The 16,188-nt window shown below is 38.3% G+C and overlaps 1 protein-coding gene across 14 annotated transcripts in view; it reads right to left on the minus strand.

The window, feature by feature from the left end:
* Nucleotides 1–16,188, minus strand: part of CADPS2 (calcium dependent secretion activator 2) — a 499,759-nt gene that overhangs the window by 288,104 nt on the left and 195,467 nt on the right. For all 14 annotated transcript variants that reach the window (XM_029233024.1, XM_029233030.1, XM_029233033.1 and 11 more), the window contains one exon: nt 12,624–12,745. In XM_029233024.1, coding sequence (XP_029088857.1) covers nt 12,624–12,745 — 122 coding nt within the window. The remainder of the gene's footprint in view (nt 1–12,623; nt 12,746–16,188) is intronic.

Consider the following 16,188-nt stretch of genomic DNA (forward strand, 5'->3'; position numbering starts at 1 on the left):
GAAACAATCCCAGTTATATAAGTTGCACTGAATTTAGGATTATCCTTTCTTTTACTGATGCACACGTCACTTGTAATGGGAGTCCCCAGCTGCATTTCTATTCCACAGCTCTAGTACAGGTCACGGTTGAGTGCCCTGCACATAATGTATTAACACGGTGCCAACATGGGAGACGCGGCTGCAAAGTTACCGTCAACAATGGCAGAACGCTCTGCTGCTCAGAGCTAGTGACCCTTTGACAGCTGCATTTTACCAGAGCAGATATAAATCTTCAATGACATCAACTGAGAAACAAAACCAATGTTGATAGTAAATAGATGACAACCGAAGAATGCTGTCCCTTCAAACTGACACTGGAGCATTATTCATGTTGAAAACGGCCTCTTTCTGATTGAAACTAACTCTCAAATCTTAAAAAAATTGGTCATGGGGTTCTCACCAAATAAATATTGCATGACAATGAAAACACCCAAGCCAAAAATCTCAGACGGGACTCAGGAGACAAAAGCAAATTTCGCTTCATAAAATGTTCTTTCATGTTGTCAGCAGCATTGAATCTTTCTTCAACTATGAGCCCCCTCCTGAGAATACTCAACTTTAAAGCAGGGTGCTACGAGAAAAGGTTTAAAGAAAGTAGAAAATGAACACAAGGTTTAAAAAACTGAAAACAAGCACAGCACACAAAGCAAAGGCTAAAACAAAAATTGGTGAGTATATGGGGAGAGGTAAAAGCAGAAGAACATGGTCGAGTGTTCCTGCATACATTATGTCAATTAACTCACAATATAATCCTTGATATAGGCACTACTGTCCCCATTTTACCAATGAGGAAACACACACATGACAACATGGCTAACCTGGGGTGAAGCTGAGATTTACCCTCTGATTTGTCTCATTCTTTGGCTTCGAGCCATGTTACATACCCACTATCATCACCCTGAAATTAACATTTTAAAATCCTGAAATCTGAAATTTAAAGTATCTTACTTCCTTTCCAACTTATTTCATTTCTAATGTATTTCTTTCTATTTTTAAATATTATAAATTCTGAAAATATGAACTTATTTTACGAACTCACACCAAATGCTATGCAGGTTTCATAAAATGTCTTTCCTACTTCTTATCATTCTTCTCATTCCTTGACTGTTCTGAGGATCCTGGAAAATCCTTTACATGTACTACTCCCACTCTCTCTTCACAGCAATGCTCTAAGTAGTGATTACTGTGCACGTGTCTCAAGAGAACATAGGTCCTTCACTGCCGCCCACCAGGTGCTGGACCTGGTCTGGGTGAAGATGTGCACTGGTGGAAGTGAGCCCCAAAGATATCTCTTTGGCTGCTGGTCTGTACTCTAGGACAGGAGCAGCTCAGAATAAAGGCATTTCTTCTGTCTGGGCTAAGCAGTCTGAATCTGAAACACAGCAACAGTGAAGTCTTTTGACCACAGGACTTGGTCTGGCTCCACAACACTACATGTCCTAGAAAAGCGGCCTTCAACCTTTTTCTCATGAACTTCCTAAAATAATTTTGAAAAATTATGTACCCTCTTCACACATTTTTTAAATTGACATCTAGAAATTTTAAATATAAATTTAAAGAGTTGCAAAGGGGATAATTTCTGGTGTGTTGGAAACATTGACATTTAACTTGAAACAGTGATATCATTCTTAAGTGGATCCAAGGGAATTTATCAGAGCAAAATGATTCCACCATCGTCCATTAAAAAAAACAAACAAACACCTGTACAACTCCTCTTTAACAGAAACTTGACACTATTTTTTTGCCCTGAACTTATACTTTGATTCTACTTACCCCTCATAAATTTAGAATTTTAGCCTACTATATTTTAATGCTTGACCATGTTTTTTATATATTTTTTAAATCATTGTAAGGCTCAACATGGAGGGTGGAGAGTAAGAAAGAGAGAGGGAGGGAATACATATATTTCCTTCTGGAATATACCTCAACATTATAATAGTCATACATGACAAGCCCACAGGTATCATATTCGGCAGCAAAAAACTGAAAGATTTCCTTTAAGTTCAGGAACTAGACAAGGGTGCCAAACTTACCACTTTTAACCAACATAATAATGGAAGTCCTGGCCAAAACAACTAGGCAAGAAAAATAAAAAGCATCCAAACCCAAAGGAAAAAGTATATTGGCACATGACATGATCTCATCAATAAATGGTGCTGGGAAAACTGGATATCCATATGCAGATGGTGTACCTTACACCACACATAAAAATCAACTAAAATGGATTAAAGATTTAAACATAAGGCATAAAACCATAAAACTCCTAAAAGAAAACACAGTGGAAAATCTCCTTGACATTTGTCTAGGCAATGATTTCTTGGATATGACAGTAAAAGCACAAGCTACAAAAGCAAAAATATCCAAGCAGGACTACATCAAATTAGAAAGTGTCTGCACAGCAAAGGAAACAATCAACAGAGTGCAAAGGCAACCTATGCAATGGGAGAAAATACTTGCAAGCTGTATCTCTGATAATGAGTTTATATCCAAAATACATAAGGAACTCATACAACTCAACAGCAAGCAAGCAAACAGACAAACAAAAAACCCAATGAGGAAATAGGCAAAGGACATAAATGGACATTTCTCCAAAGAAGATATACAAATGGCCAACAGATATATGAAAAGATGGTCAACACCCGTAATTATCAGGGAAATGTAAATCAAAACCACAATGAGATGTCACATCACACACGTTAAGGATGGCTATTTTCTACATAATAAAAGATAACAAGTGCTGGTAAGGATTTGGAAAAATTGGAAGCCTGGTAACACTGTTGGTAGGAATAGAAAATGGTGCAGTTGCCATGGAGAACAGTACTGAGGTTTGTCCAAAAATTAAAAGTAGATCTACCAAACCATCCAGCAATCCCCGTTCTGGGTATATACTCAGGGACATAAAATCCTCATCTGGAAGAGATATCTGTACTCCTATGTTCACTGCAATATTATTCGCAGTAGTCAGCATAGGGAAACAAATTAAATATCCATCGTAGAAAGGAAATGTATATGCATACAATATAATGTTACACAGCCTTACAAAAGAAGGAAGTCCTGTCATTTGCAACAGCATGGAAGTACTTGGAAGACATTACTTTAAGTGAAATAAGCCAGACACAGAAAGACAAATATTGCATGATCTCACTTATATGTGGAATCTAAAACAAAAAAAGTCAAACTCATAATAACAGAGTAGAATGGTGGTTACCAGAGCCTTGGGAGTGGAGGAAAAGGAAAGATATTGATCAAAGGGTACAAACTTTCAGTTAAAAAAGGCTTAAGCCTACACATACCCACGGGTGACCACAGCTTAATTCTACTGATACACTGAGACAGTTCAGCATCAATTTTAACCCAGAATTTCATTCTTTCTGTTGTAAGCTCTAAGAAAATAAGTAGATGGGACACTATTATAGCAATGTCTATCAATTTGTTTGTTTCCTTCCTATCCGATTGTCCCAAAATAATACAGTGATTGATGAGCAAAAACGATTTTTCCATCATTCAGCAGTTGAAAACTTGAATAAATCCTTCAGCAACTTTGCTGAAAGCAGAGAAATAGACGCCATCTAATTTACAGGAGGATTTATTACATCATAGGTAAATTGCTTTCCCAAAACTAACAGGAACATCTAAATTTTTCCTTTTGAAAGGTGATGTGGAGGTTTTTTTCCACTCCAGAACAAACACACCGTGGTTAAGACTCAAGTTGGGTTAGAGGTGTACCTTTTTGTGTAAAGTCAAGGAAGGGAGACTGAAAGTGGCTTGAGAGAGAACTTGCATTTAGCAGGTTCTTTCCTAGAAAGAAGGGCTTTAGGGGAGAGTACTTATGAACTAGAGGAATCATATATCAATTCTATTAAAACTGAACTTGTGCCTGTCTATCCCTTGGCAAGTCATCTTGTTTACGCAGGTGGTCCCCCATCCCAGGGTAGTCAGCACAGCAAGGATCTGGAAGAGATCCTGAATCCCAGCCTCAAGTTACCACACAGAAGCAGAAGAAATGGACCTTTAAAGTGAATATGTTTTCCAAGGAATTTCTAGAAAAATGGGAGCCTGGGGGTGTGAGAATGAGGACTAAACATCGTGTTAATCAGGGTAGGTACTGGCTCAAGTGTCATAGCCTGACACCTACTGAGAGACTGTATTTTTTAATACTCTAAATAGTAGAGAAAAAAACTTCAATGAGCCATATTACTTGTGGCTGGTGCTAGACAGGAACCAGGAGGTATAATATAGAGCCTTTGTCTTTAAGGAGCTTCCAATTTACTTGAGCCATCTGCTAAGAAAGTTAAATTCAAGCAGGAAGAGGATATGTGGGTGATGTTATTAAAGCAGTAGCTCAGGGGAAGCAGAAGGAAGGCAGCTAGAGGATGCATCATTCTAGGACGGAAGGGTGTGATGTCAGCAGTTCCGGGCAGCACGAGGTGTGTCTCCCAGGAAGTGCACCAGAGAGAAGTTAAACGTGTACATTCCCCATGACAGAAGGCATTTGCTACCCAAGAGAGGATTACAAAGAGTACCTACATTAAAAGACATTTTGCCCCTTCACCTCTTCCCCTCATCCCCACCTCCACCCTACCCAAAATTGGTAGAAAGAGCATACGAGTAGGCAAAACAAGAAGCATGTGAGGAACAGAGAGCAGTACCCTTTCCCCCGGGGCAGGTTTCTGGGAAAGCTGGGAGGAAGGAAAGGAAAACCCTACCCTTTTGAAATGGGTAGGTTTTGACTTAAAGTGGTCTGAAATTTTAATACCCGAACATGTTATTTAATACCTGAAAATGGGCAGCAAACCTATGGCTTCTGCCAAGATCTCTCCCAAGGGCAGGGGAGGGTGATCCTGGAGCAAGTCTGAGAGCAGTACCAGAAGAGAAGTTAAGTTTTTTGCTACTTACACTTTGCCAAATTTATCCCGTGCAATAAACTGGCTATACAGATCAAATAAAATAATGATGAAAGCAACTCCAAAACACTGCTCTGGAAAAAAGTCACGGATTATAAGGGGCAGTTATTTACAAGCTGTAAATCCATCCTCGAGATGTTGATAATCACAGTTATATACACTTTCCCCCAAGCTCTCTCACCGCTGTTTTCCATCAGTGCTCTTCAGCAAGCATCTGGAATCTTAATCGATCACATTTTCCCCTCTAATTCAGACGCCACTAATTATGAGGATCCACACATTAGCTTCTTTCACTTGCAAATAAACTCTCAATGAATGTAGTTTCTGTATATGGCCAGTGTTTGTCTCTTTAGGCCTCATTTTCTTCTGCACCAGCCGTATGAGTTTTAGAGAAATGTTATTTCTGGTGAATTTATGTAAGAGGAAGGAATCTCATATTTTTAAAGATGGAAACGATAAAAGATGAAACTTGTGTGCTGTTTGAGTGTTTTCCTTTTGATTCATTAAAAACAGGCATACTTTTTGATAGATCATTTAAAAATGTAGTATATTCTCTCTCTCACCAGCAAGAGTAGCTGGCTGATGAATTACACTTCAAAACGAATGCTGGCATTAGTAAATTAAAATGAAAACTACTATGTTTTTAAAAAGCACGGTTACCTTTCTATTGGTTTATTTGAAATCTGTATTTAATCTCTCTTAAACATTTGTCCTAGTAGCTTGTCATTCTGATAAGCTTTCCATTTACAGTGGCAATATTCTTTCAACAGTTTCACAGATTATTACGATTATGGCTCAGAATTTAAAGTTTCCAGAAACGGGTACTGAAGCCTGTGTTTCCCGTCATTTTCATGAGGTCGAAGAATGTTCTATCCTAAAAACCATAAATATATTTCTCTAATGATGCAACTCAACAGTTTTTCTTACTGCTCCTTGCCTTTCTGTTTTATTACTTTGAAGGGGGGGTGGGGGTGGGGACAGAGACCAATTAACCTTCAAAGGTCTTTAATAAGACAGCATTATGGATGAACGAGATAGAGAGTACAGCAAAACACAGTGTTGCTTCCCCAGGATCTTTTCTTGTGTGTGGCAAGAACACTTAACATGCGATCCACCGTCTTAAAGAATTCTTAAAGAGTACGACGCAGCATCCTTAGCTATAGGTGCGACGCTGCACAGCAGCTCTCTAGAATTTAGTCATCTTGCATGACTGAAACTTTAAGCTCCTCAAAGAGCAACTCCCCATTCCCTGCTCCCCCAAGTTCCTGATCTGTTTTTAACAACGCGTTTCCTTCCTTCTACTTCCCCAGAACCAAGGTCTCTCTTGGCCCTCCGTAGGGTATTATTAGCTTTTATGCTTTTAGGCACTCAAAGGATGCTCATCATCTGTAGGGAAAGTGCTTCAAGGTCACAGCGTATCAGGAGGTTGGTGACCACTACGTGACCATGACAAGTCACTCCCTACCCCTTTCAGCTTCAGCTGTCGTCTGACTACCCCTCCACTTCCTTGCAGCTGGTATCGTTAAGGGTATGGGCTAAAACTGAAATAATGAAACGTCCGGAAATGGTAGGAAGCTATAAAAGTGGAGCAACAATGCTTCTGTACCTCATTCATAGAGAACAAAACTTTCCCTGGTTGACCGAGAGACTATGAAACGATGACTTAAAAATTCAGAAGTAATAGAACTTTCTCCACTGAAAATACCATGTGTCTACATTCCTTTCCCTATATTAAAAAATCAAAATTAAAAACAAAACTTTAATAGATGACCTCACTACCACTCTTCACAAATCAGACTTGTCTCTAGACACCACTTTTATTAGATCCCAGGTTCCATATTCTAAGTCATGTACCAGCCTCACAGGCTGTTTTCCACATAACTGCTGGCAGGAAACCTGAATTACAAGAATGAAATAGGCAATGGCTAGAAATCGTGATTACATTTATTGGAAATATGGACTAAATAAGGCACTTTAATTAGTATCAGACAGAAGAATGAATTGATCTCCAACAAAGCACAAAGTGTTGAAGCAATAAGATTTAGAAAACGTGTCCAAGGCATAATTCACTATGATGATGGAGGAGATGAATCTCTTTCCTGTTGTGCAAGATGAGTTCAAGATAAAAGTAACCCCACTGCTGAAAAGCTGCAGTTGGTCAGCATTCGGGAGGTACATTTTTAAGGAAATCTGTCCCTGGGATACAATGAAAAACAAAAATCTTTTAATTCTTTTTAAAAGTTAACTCAGTCTTCCTGAAGAAACAGGTAAGATATTTTAGCCAAATTTCCTTGTGAAAAGAGTAATCAAAAGCATATTAACTGTAATATTTTCTCTCTAACTCACAAGTATTTTAATTCATTTAAATTATCCATGTATATGTTCCCTATTATAGCATCTCTTTATGAATACATTGAGTTTATTAGAAATAAAATGAGACGTATCCCGTGAAAACTTTTACTATTTGTGGAAAAAATTATTGTTAAAATAACTATTTATATAAAAATTAACTCATATGATTGACCAAATATTTAAGTATCAATTAAATAAGACTTTGTAGAGATTATGCTAAGTGAAAAAAAGCCAAATACAAAAGACTACATTTTGCATATCATTCATATGAACTGTTCAGAAAAAAAATTACAGAGCTAGAAGGCATACGAGTGTTTTCTTGGAAGTGAGTAAGATTGCAAATGGGAATGAGGCAACTTTGTGAAATAATGTGTTTTGAAACTGAATTGTGATGATAGTGGCACAAGTGTATAAATTTATTAAAAATCATCTAAATTTCAATAAAAGAATTTTATGCTATATAAACTATACCTCAGTAAAACTTTAAGAAAAGATTCTGTAAAAACATCATGACATTGAGATTCTAAGGGCCTTTGCACTCCCTCGAGAACTCACGGAGTACTAGAGTAGGGTAGTGTTTGTGACACACCCCCACACACAAATTAATATGTTGAGGCCCTAATCCCCAATGTGATGGTATTTGGAGGCAGGGCCTTTGGGAGGTAAGTGGGCTCAGATGAGGTAATGGGAGTAGAGACCCATGAGAATATTGGCATCCTTATTATGGGATGAAGAGAAATGAGATGTGTCTCTTTACCATGTGAGGACACAGCAAGAAGGCAGCCATCTGTAGGGCAGGAAGAGGGCTCTCACCAAGAACCCAACCTAGCAGGGCTATTATGGTTCACTATATAATCAGGATTAGTAACCAGAAAATACCCACAAAGAAAAATCTATCCCCAGATGGTTCTACTGGTAATTCTACCAAACACATAAAAAATAATTAATACCAATTCTTCATACCCTTCCAAAAAGTAGAATTTTATGAGGCCAATAAAAAATCAGACAGATGCCAACAAAAAAAAGGATATTATAGACCAATCTCTTATGAATACAGATTTTAAAAATCCTCAACAAAATACTAGAGAAAATAATCCAGTGGCAAAAATAATTACAGGGGCTTCCCTGGTCGCACAGTGGTTGAGAGTCCGCCTGCCGATGCAGGGGACACGGGTTCGTGCCCCGGTCCGGAAGGGTCCCACATGCCGCGGAGCGGCTGGGCCCGTGAGCCATGGCCGCTAAGCCTGCGTGTCCGGAGCCTGTGCTCCGCAACGGGAGAGGCCACAACAGTGAGAGGCCCACGTACTGCAAAAAAAAAAAAAAATTATATACATCACGGCCAAGTGGCAATTAGGCAAGGTTGGTTTAACACACACCCCCCCCGCCAAAAGCATATAATGTAATGTACCATATTGATAGAATAAAAGGAAAATACCATATGGTCATCTCAATAGATGCAGAGAAAACATCTGACAAAATCCAACACCCTTTCATGGAAAAAAACCCACTCAAACTAGGAATAGAGAGGAATTTCCTCAAACTGATAAGGGGCATCTATGTAAAAGGCATAGCTAACATCATGTTTAATGATGAAAGACTATGCTTTTCCTCTAAAATCAGGAATACAAGGATGTCTTTTCTTGCCACTTCTATTTCACATTGTACTGGAGGTGCTAGTCAGGGCAATTAGGCAAAAAATGAAATAAAAAGCATTCAGACTGGACAGTAAGAAATAAAATGATCACTATTTGCAAATGACATATTATATAGAAAGAAGTCTAAGAATCCAGTAAAACATGTACTATTAGAATAAACAAGTTCAGCGAGGGTGCAGCAGATGGAATTAATATACAAAAAGTCAACTGTATTTCTATACATTGGCAATGAACAATCCAAAAGTGAATTTAAAAGAACAATTCCATTAATAATAGCATCAAAAAGAATAAAAATACTAGAAATAAACTTAACCAAAGAAGTAGAAAACATACTTTGAAAACTACAAAACATTGTTGAAAGAAATTAAAGATTTAGATAAATGGAAAGATATCCCACGTTCCTGGGTAGGAAGACTTAATATTGTTAAGTTGGCAATACTCTCCAAACTGACCCCAGATTCAATACAATTCCTATCAGAATCCAAGCTGGTGATATTTACAAAATTTTTGCAGAAATTGACAAAGTGAACCTAAAATTCATATGGAAAACCAGAATAGCCAAAATAATCTTGAAAAAGAACATATTTGGAAGACTCACACACCTGATCTTAAAACTCAGTGCAAAGCAATGGTAATCAAGATAATGTGGTACTAGCATAAGGATAGACATATAGATATATCAATGAAATGAAACTGACAGTCCATAAATAAACCCATGTATCTATCATCAAATGATTTTCAAAAGGGTACCAGGAATATTTAATGGACAAGGAGTAGTTTCTTCAATAAATGGTGTTGGGACAACTGGACTGTCATACACAAAAGAAGGAAGTTTCACCCTACATCATACCATGTACAAAAATTAAAATGGGTCAATCACCTAGATGTAAGGGCTGAAATTATGACAGTGTTAGGAGAAAACACAGGGGTAAATCTTTGTGACCTTGGATTTGGCCCTGGATTCTTAGATATGACACCAAAAGCACAGCAACAAACAAAAACTAGGTAAACTGGACTTAAAGTTGTAAAACTTCGTGCTTCAAAAGACAGTACCAATAAAGTGAAAAGATAATATACAGAATGGAAGAAAACATGTGCAAATCATATATATGATAAGGGTCTAGTAGCTAGAATATATAAATAGTTCTTTCAACTTAACAACCAAAAGGCAAACAACTCAAATAAAAAATAGGCAAAAAGCTTGAATAGACATTTCTTTCTCTAAAGAAGCTATATGAATGGCTACTACAGCATATGAAAACATGATCAACGTCATTAGTCATTAGAGAAGAGCAAATCAAAACCACAAGATACCACTTTACTCTTACTAGGATGGCTATATATTTTTAAAAGTCAAACAACAAGCATTGATGAGAATATGAAGAAATTTAACTCTCATACATTGCTGGTGGGAAAATAAAATGGTGCATTGTGAAAAAGCATTTTGATGGATTATCAAAAAGCTGAACATAGAATGACCATATCATTCAGCAATTTCACTCCTAGCTGTATACCCAAAACTGAAAACAGGTACTCAGATGGGTATTTGTATACCAGCCTTAACTGCAGCATCATTCACAGTAGCCAAAAGGTAGAAACAACCCAAGTCTTATTAGCCTAGATGAATAAACAAAACGTGGTATATACATACAATGGAATATCATTCAGCCATAAAAAGGCATGAAGTCCCGACACATGCCACAAGATGGAAGAACCTTGAAAATATGCTAAGTGAAAGAAGCCAGTCACAAAAGAGCACATATTATTGTTATGTATGATTCCTTTTATACGAAATGTCCCAAAAAGGCAAATCCATAGACACAGAAAGTCAATTAGTAGTTGCTTAGGGCTGAGGTGATTTGAGGCTGATACGTAAAAGGTAAAGAGTTTCTCTCTGAGGTGATGACTATGTTCTAAAATTTACGATGGTTGCATAACACTGTGAATATACTAAACCAGCTAATTTTTAAAACAGACACCAAACCCCTCCCTTGACTCCATATGCCTTGCTAGAAACGGTCCCAGTTTCTGTCTCACACAGCCTCCTCTTGAGAGGTTTTAACCTCTTAAAGAGCTGTTTATCCTCATTATTTTCACTTCACCGTGAATTAGTAAATTCTGACTGAGTACCTACGAGGTGCTAAGACATAAGATCAATAGGACAAGAGCTCTGTCCAAAAGGACAGAGGAAGGGAAACAGTACAAGATACACAGATGAGGAACCCATTAATCTAAAAATTATACAGTGATGAGCCAGAAAATATCCCCTTAGCATTGGGTTGTCTAAAGGAAGGGGCTGTTCTCAGCAAGTGATGTTTAAGTTTCTCAGTACTAAGGATCCAGCTATAAAAAAGGTAAGAGGCAGAGCAACTGCAGGCGGAGGGAAAAAGCAAGTGCAATGATGAGAGAAGGCTGAGAGGAACTTCATGAGGTCCAGGGGGGCGGAATAGTAACTGACCGGGGGAACAGAGAGACAAGGTGAGGTCCCAGAGGTAATGAGAGGCTGGTCAGGGGAGACCTGTAGGGCTTTGTAAGGCAGGGTGAGAAGTTTCAGTTTGTTTCTTCTCAATCCCATAATACTCTGTGCACATCTGTCCTGTTACACTTAATTCTCTGTATACCTCCTTGGACTTTGCCCCAAAGAAAATCAAAGTTTCTCGTTCATCTCTATCTAGCCGGTGCTCAGCCAGAATCTCAGAGGTTGAGGTTTCCTGAATGAAGAATCCACATATTGACACCGTTATAAGGCAAAAATCCTAAGGCCTGTAAGAAATTCTAAATAAAGTTTAAATGGAAGAAAAAGTGTTATCAAAAGGCAGTGTGCAAATGAAGGCCAGGCAATTTTCATTTAAATTCCCCTGGCCCACGTGGTTATTTCTACCAGAGACTGTGATATTTCCCATGTTTGAATCAGTTAAAAAGAACATCTTCCAAACTTAAACTCACTCCCAGAATCTGAAACATAAAACTGCCAGCAAAGAACAGCTTTAGCATCTCCAGTTACTGCACGGTAGTCATTAACCGGTTCTCTAACTCAAGCCTACTCGCTAAAGTATCCCAAGGCATTGTCTAATATCTACCTCAGCACCACCACAGAGCTATAATACACAGAAATGGAAAAGCTATAGATTACATTTCTAGTAACTGAAATAGGATCAAGCACTGCCTTTTAAATAACACATGATAACAACACATGCATTCCTTACAAGTGACTTACAAACATTTAATTGCCTAATAATTAGCTTCACATTTGCACGCTGGATTTTCTGTTTGTGCTACACAGGGATTCTGCATAACTCTAATTATAGCCTCATTATCCAGAAAGGCACACACTGATTCTAACACAGTTGAGACAAAGCTAGCCAAATAAGTTTCAGAGTGTAAAACCATACGATTCTTCAAAGAGATAAAGCACATCTCTTCAAGAGGGAAGAAAGGCTTCCCTGGTGGCGCAGTGGTTGAGAGTCCGCCTGCCGATGCAGGGGACACGGGTTCGTGCCCCGGTGGGGGAAGATCCCACATGCCACGGAGCGGCTGGGCCCGTGAGCCATGGCCACTGAGCCTGCGCATCCGGAGCCTGTGCTCCGCAACGGGAGAGGCCACAACAGTGAGAGGCCCGCGTACCGAAAAAAAAAAAGGGGGAAGAAAAACACATTTTTTTCAGCTGGCTTACTGTGGCCTTGAGGCTTCCGCCTGGTCTGTCTGCAGTTTTTCTCCTCCTTCCACTTCCATTGTACAGTAAACAATTCGATTGGGAGCGACTGACTTCAAACCTTCCACTTCCATTATGACAATCTAAGGATAAGAAAAATGTTTCACTGATTCGTCAAGCTGACAACACTTAGCAATAGAGACGGCAGTATGAACTACATATGATTAGGAAGACCAACTGATAACATTATCTGGCAATATCATGGTATTTTATCTTCTTTATAATCCACCTTTATTCATGGAAGGCAAGTAACATTTTGAGAAAGTCTGGTATCTGAAGACGCATCTCCTGCCAGTTATGAGAGATTCAAGTCTCTAAATATGAGCCACAATGAAGTAAGTGAGATATAAACTCAGAGCCTGAAAAGAAATTATGGCAGGTCTGCACGAGGCAAAGCAGAATTATTAATGAAAATTCAGTGCATGTGTTAAAAGGATTCAGGTTGAATTCCACATAAGGCGACTGGTAGACACTGTCACCATCACACCAATTCATTGATATCAATACATGACGTCAGAAAATTTCTATGTTCACTTATTTTATATGACTACTAGCATTGATAAAAGAATTTTCTTCATAGCCACTGTTTACCTTATGAAAATATGGAAAATATAACTTGGCAATGAATATCTTACTATTAACTTGACAAGGAAAACAATTTTCCCCATCCATTAAAGGCATATACCAATTTGATGCAGTCTACTGGAAAAGGGTGGAAAGACTGATATTACCTTATATATTTGTAACTCCTGGGGGAAAGGGAAACATAGTTTTCAAGTGTGCTTTTTATGTCTGTATAAAAGACTGCCAATCTTAAAATATTGTAACCTAACATTCTTACTGGATGTACACATAAAATATAACTATTACTAAATGTCATTTATAATAGTTTTTTAAAATCAAAACTTGCATCATGAAGTTTCCTAAATTCTCAAAATTAATAAAATATATTCAATGACCTTTTTATACATGCACATGTATTGATCTCCTGTTGTATATGTATAAACAAGATTAATAGCATCATTCATGCCATGTAGCTACCAAAATATCCACTAAAAAGATGTGTGTCGGGGCTTCCCTGGTGGCGCAGTGGTTGAGAGTCTGCCTGCCGATGCAGGGGACGTGGGTTCGTGCCCCGGTCTGGGAAGATCCCACATGCCGCGGAGCGGCTGGGCCCATGAGCCATGGCCGCTGAGCCTGCACGTCCGGAGCCTGCGCTCCGCAACGGGAGAGGCCACAACAGTGAGAGGCCCGCATACCGCAAAAACAAAACAAAACAAAACAAAACAAAAAAAAGATGTGTGTCATTTATTGATCTTTTAATACATTATGAAAATCATTACACTCTTCATAGAGTTCTGATATGAAAGTTCAGGCAAAAAGCCTCAAAGGAACAAACCATCTTAAAAGAAGTTTTCTTCCTTTCAGTTCTGGTACAACAGCTTTTTTTTTGTAAATACAAATGCCTATTATTTTTGTTGCATTTTTCCATAAAAACATATGGGAAACTGATCACCAAAAAATACGGGTCAAATTCAGAACCATTTTCCTCCCTCAATCAAGGCTTTTGTCATTTTGTCACACTGAAACGCATACCAACGTATGAATTAAAATGAAGACAACTGAAAACAGACTATGAGAATTAATAGATAATAGTAACAGTTTTCACAGTTGCTCTAATATTCAAGGAAGTTTAGATGAAGTACTAAACATGAAGCAGAATTGAGTACACAAGATAAATCTAGAAATCTTGATGGCACTGGTTCCTATATGGGAATATGACTGTTTGTCCTGCATCTCTTTCTGTAGCGTGTTTAATAGCCAAAGTGCAAGAGAGAAGAAAGGAAGCATCTGCTTAACACTATTTCTGTCACCTCTACTACAAAGCTACTATAAACAGGACCTCCTAAAACATACGAGTTGTGAAACAGTTTTCTGTCCCTCAAAACAATGCTCCCATCTGTTCCGGGAATGTTCTATCCTGCAGAATTGCCACTTTCAAAAGACGTAACTTCTGTTATGAATCCACACATATAAGTAAATAAAACACAGTTCTACAGATCTGACTTCCAAAAGGAATTTGAAAAGTGGAACTAGTCTCAATCATTAATGATAAAGGCAGCTAAGAATTCCATGGACCATCAACTAACCTAAGTTATCTTAGGCAACTGTTTCAACCAATTGCCAGTAAAACTTGATAATGAAACTACAGAAAATAAAACTGATCTGTGTTCTGCCTTTTCTTCCCAGATCTCTGGATAACTGATGTAATCAGGATAAAACAAAGTTATTCTACAAGCATAAAGAAGGGAGGCATGTACAAAATACGAAACCAGATAACACGCTTCTGAATAATGCATTGTCCGCCCACAGAGTTACATGGCACTCAGGCATGTGCGGGTTGTGCGTAAAGGCAGCTGAGCAGTATGGTGAATAGGGGGACCACACACGTACCTCCAAACACAGAGGAGGTCACAGGGTCTGCCGGCCCTAGAACACTCAGTGTGAACATCAACTATATTCATGCCACTGACACCATTCCCCTTACAACAGACTCATAACTTCATGGATGAACGTTTTCCTAACCTTACTTGAATATTAAATTGTAACATACCATTGTTTAGCTTAGTGTTTTGTGAGTTAGCTTGTCTCTAGCTTTATAAGTCTCTCTGAAGGCTTCATAAATGAAGAGACGTAAGAGTAATCTTGTGAGGCTAACTGCTGTGTTTTGATACCATCAAAGTTCCCAATTCAATAAACAATTATTGAGTCAACTGTTTTAGGCTGTTGGCACTGTTTTAGGCTCCTGGGATACCTCAGTAAACAAAAAAGGAAAAAAAAAAAGACTTTAACTTCCTAAAGCTTACATTCTAGTAAAGAAAGCCAGATAATGAATAATAAATATAATAAATAACTGATTTATATGTTAGGTGGTGTGGTGCAAGAAGGGAGGAGTGGGTAGAAATTTTAAAGAAATGATAAAATTTTTAGCAGTGTTTCAAATCTGCACTTATTCATTTGACTCAGACTTCAGTTCCTAGAAAAACTCCTTCTCCACTGGACCAGCCTGACGGATGAAATGTGAAACCCTTAAAATGGATTAACTGCTTGCCCTTCAGAGTTTTCTTAGGCTGAAATCTGGTGTCTGATAAGCAAGGCCTGGATAATGGGCAAGAGATAATTATTCAATTTAGCTAGGCTGAGGTCAGAGGCCTTGGGGCTGGAGGAGGTACCTGGTCCATTCCCTCAGGTGTCCCATAGACAAGCACTGTGTAGTCTGCCCTGAAAGAGACTTCATTTTGTTGTGAGACACAACTCCTCTTTAAAATACTGTAGGCAACATGGGACAGATCTGTACTATGCCATGATAGGAAAATATCTGCCTTATATAGACCTAGTAACAGAGGATGTCAAAATGATTGTAAAAATATGGAAGCTTCTCAGACCATGGCAAAATGAAGTTTTAACTCATTTCATCCTCCTGACACCCTTTTATTGCTAACTGAACAACCCTGTTTAACATACT

This window comes from Monodon monoceros, unplaced genomic scaffold (assembly GCF_005190385.1).
Source record: "Monodon monoceros isolate NGI ecotype Baffin Bay Population unplaced genomic scaffold, NGI_Narwhal_1 Super_Scaffold_2, whole genome shotgun sequence".
Taxonomy (NCBI): Eukaryota; Metazoa; Chordata; class Mammalia; order Artiodactyla; family Monodontidae; genus Monodon; species Monodon monoceros.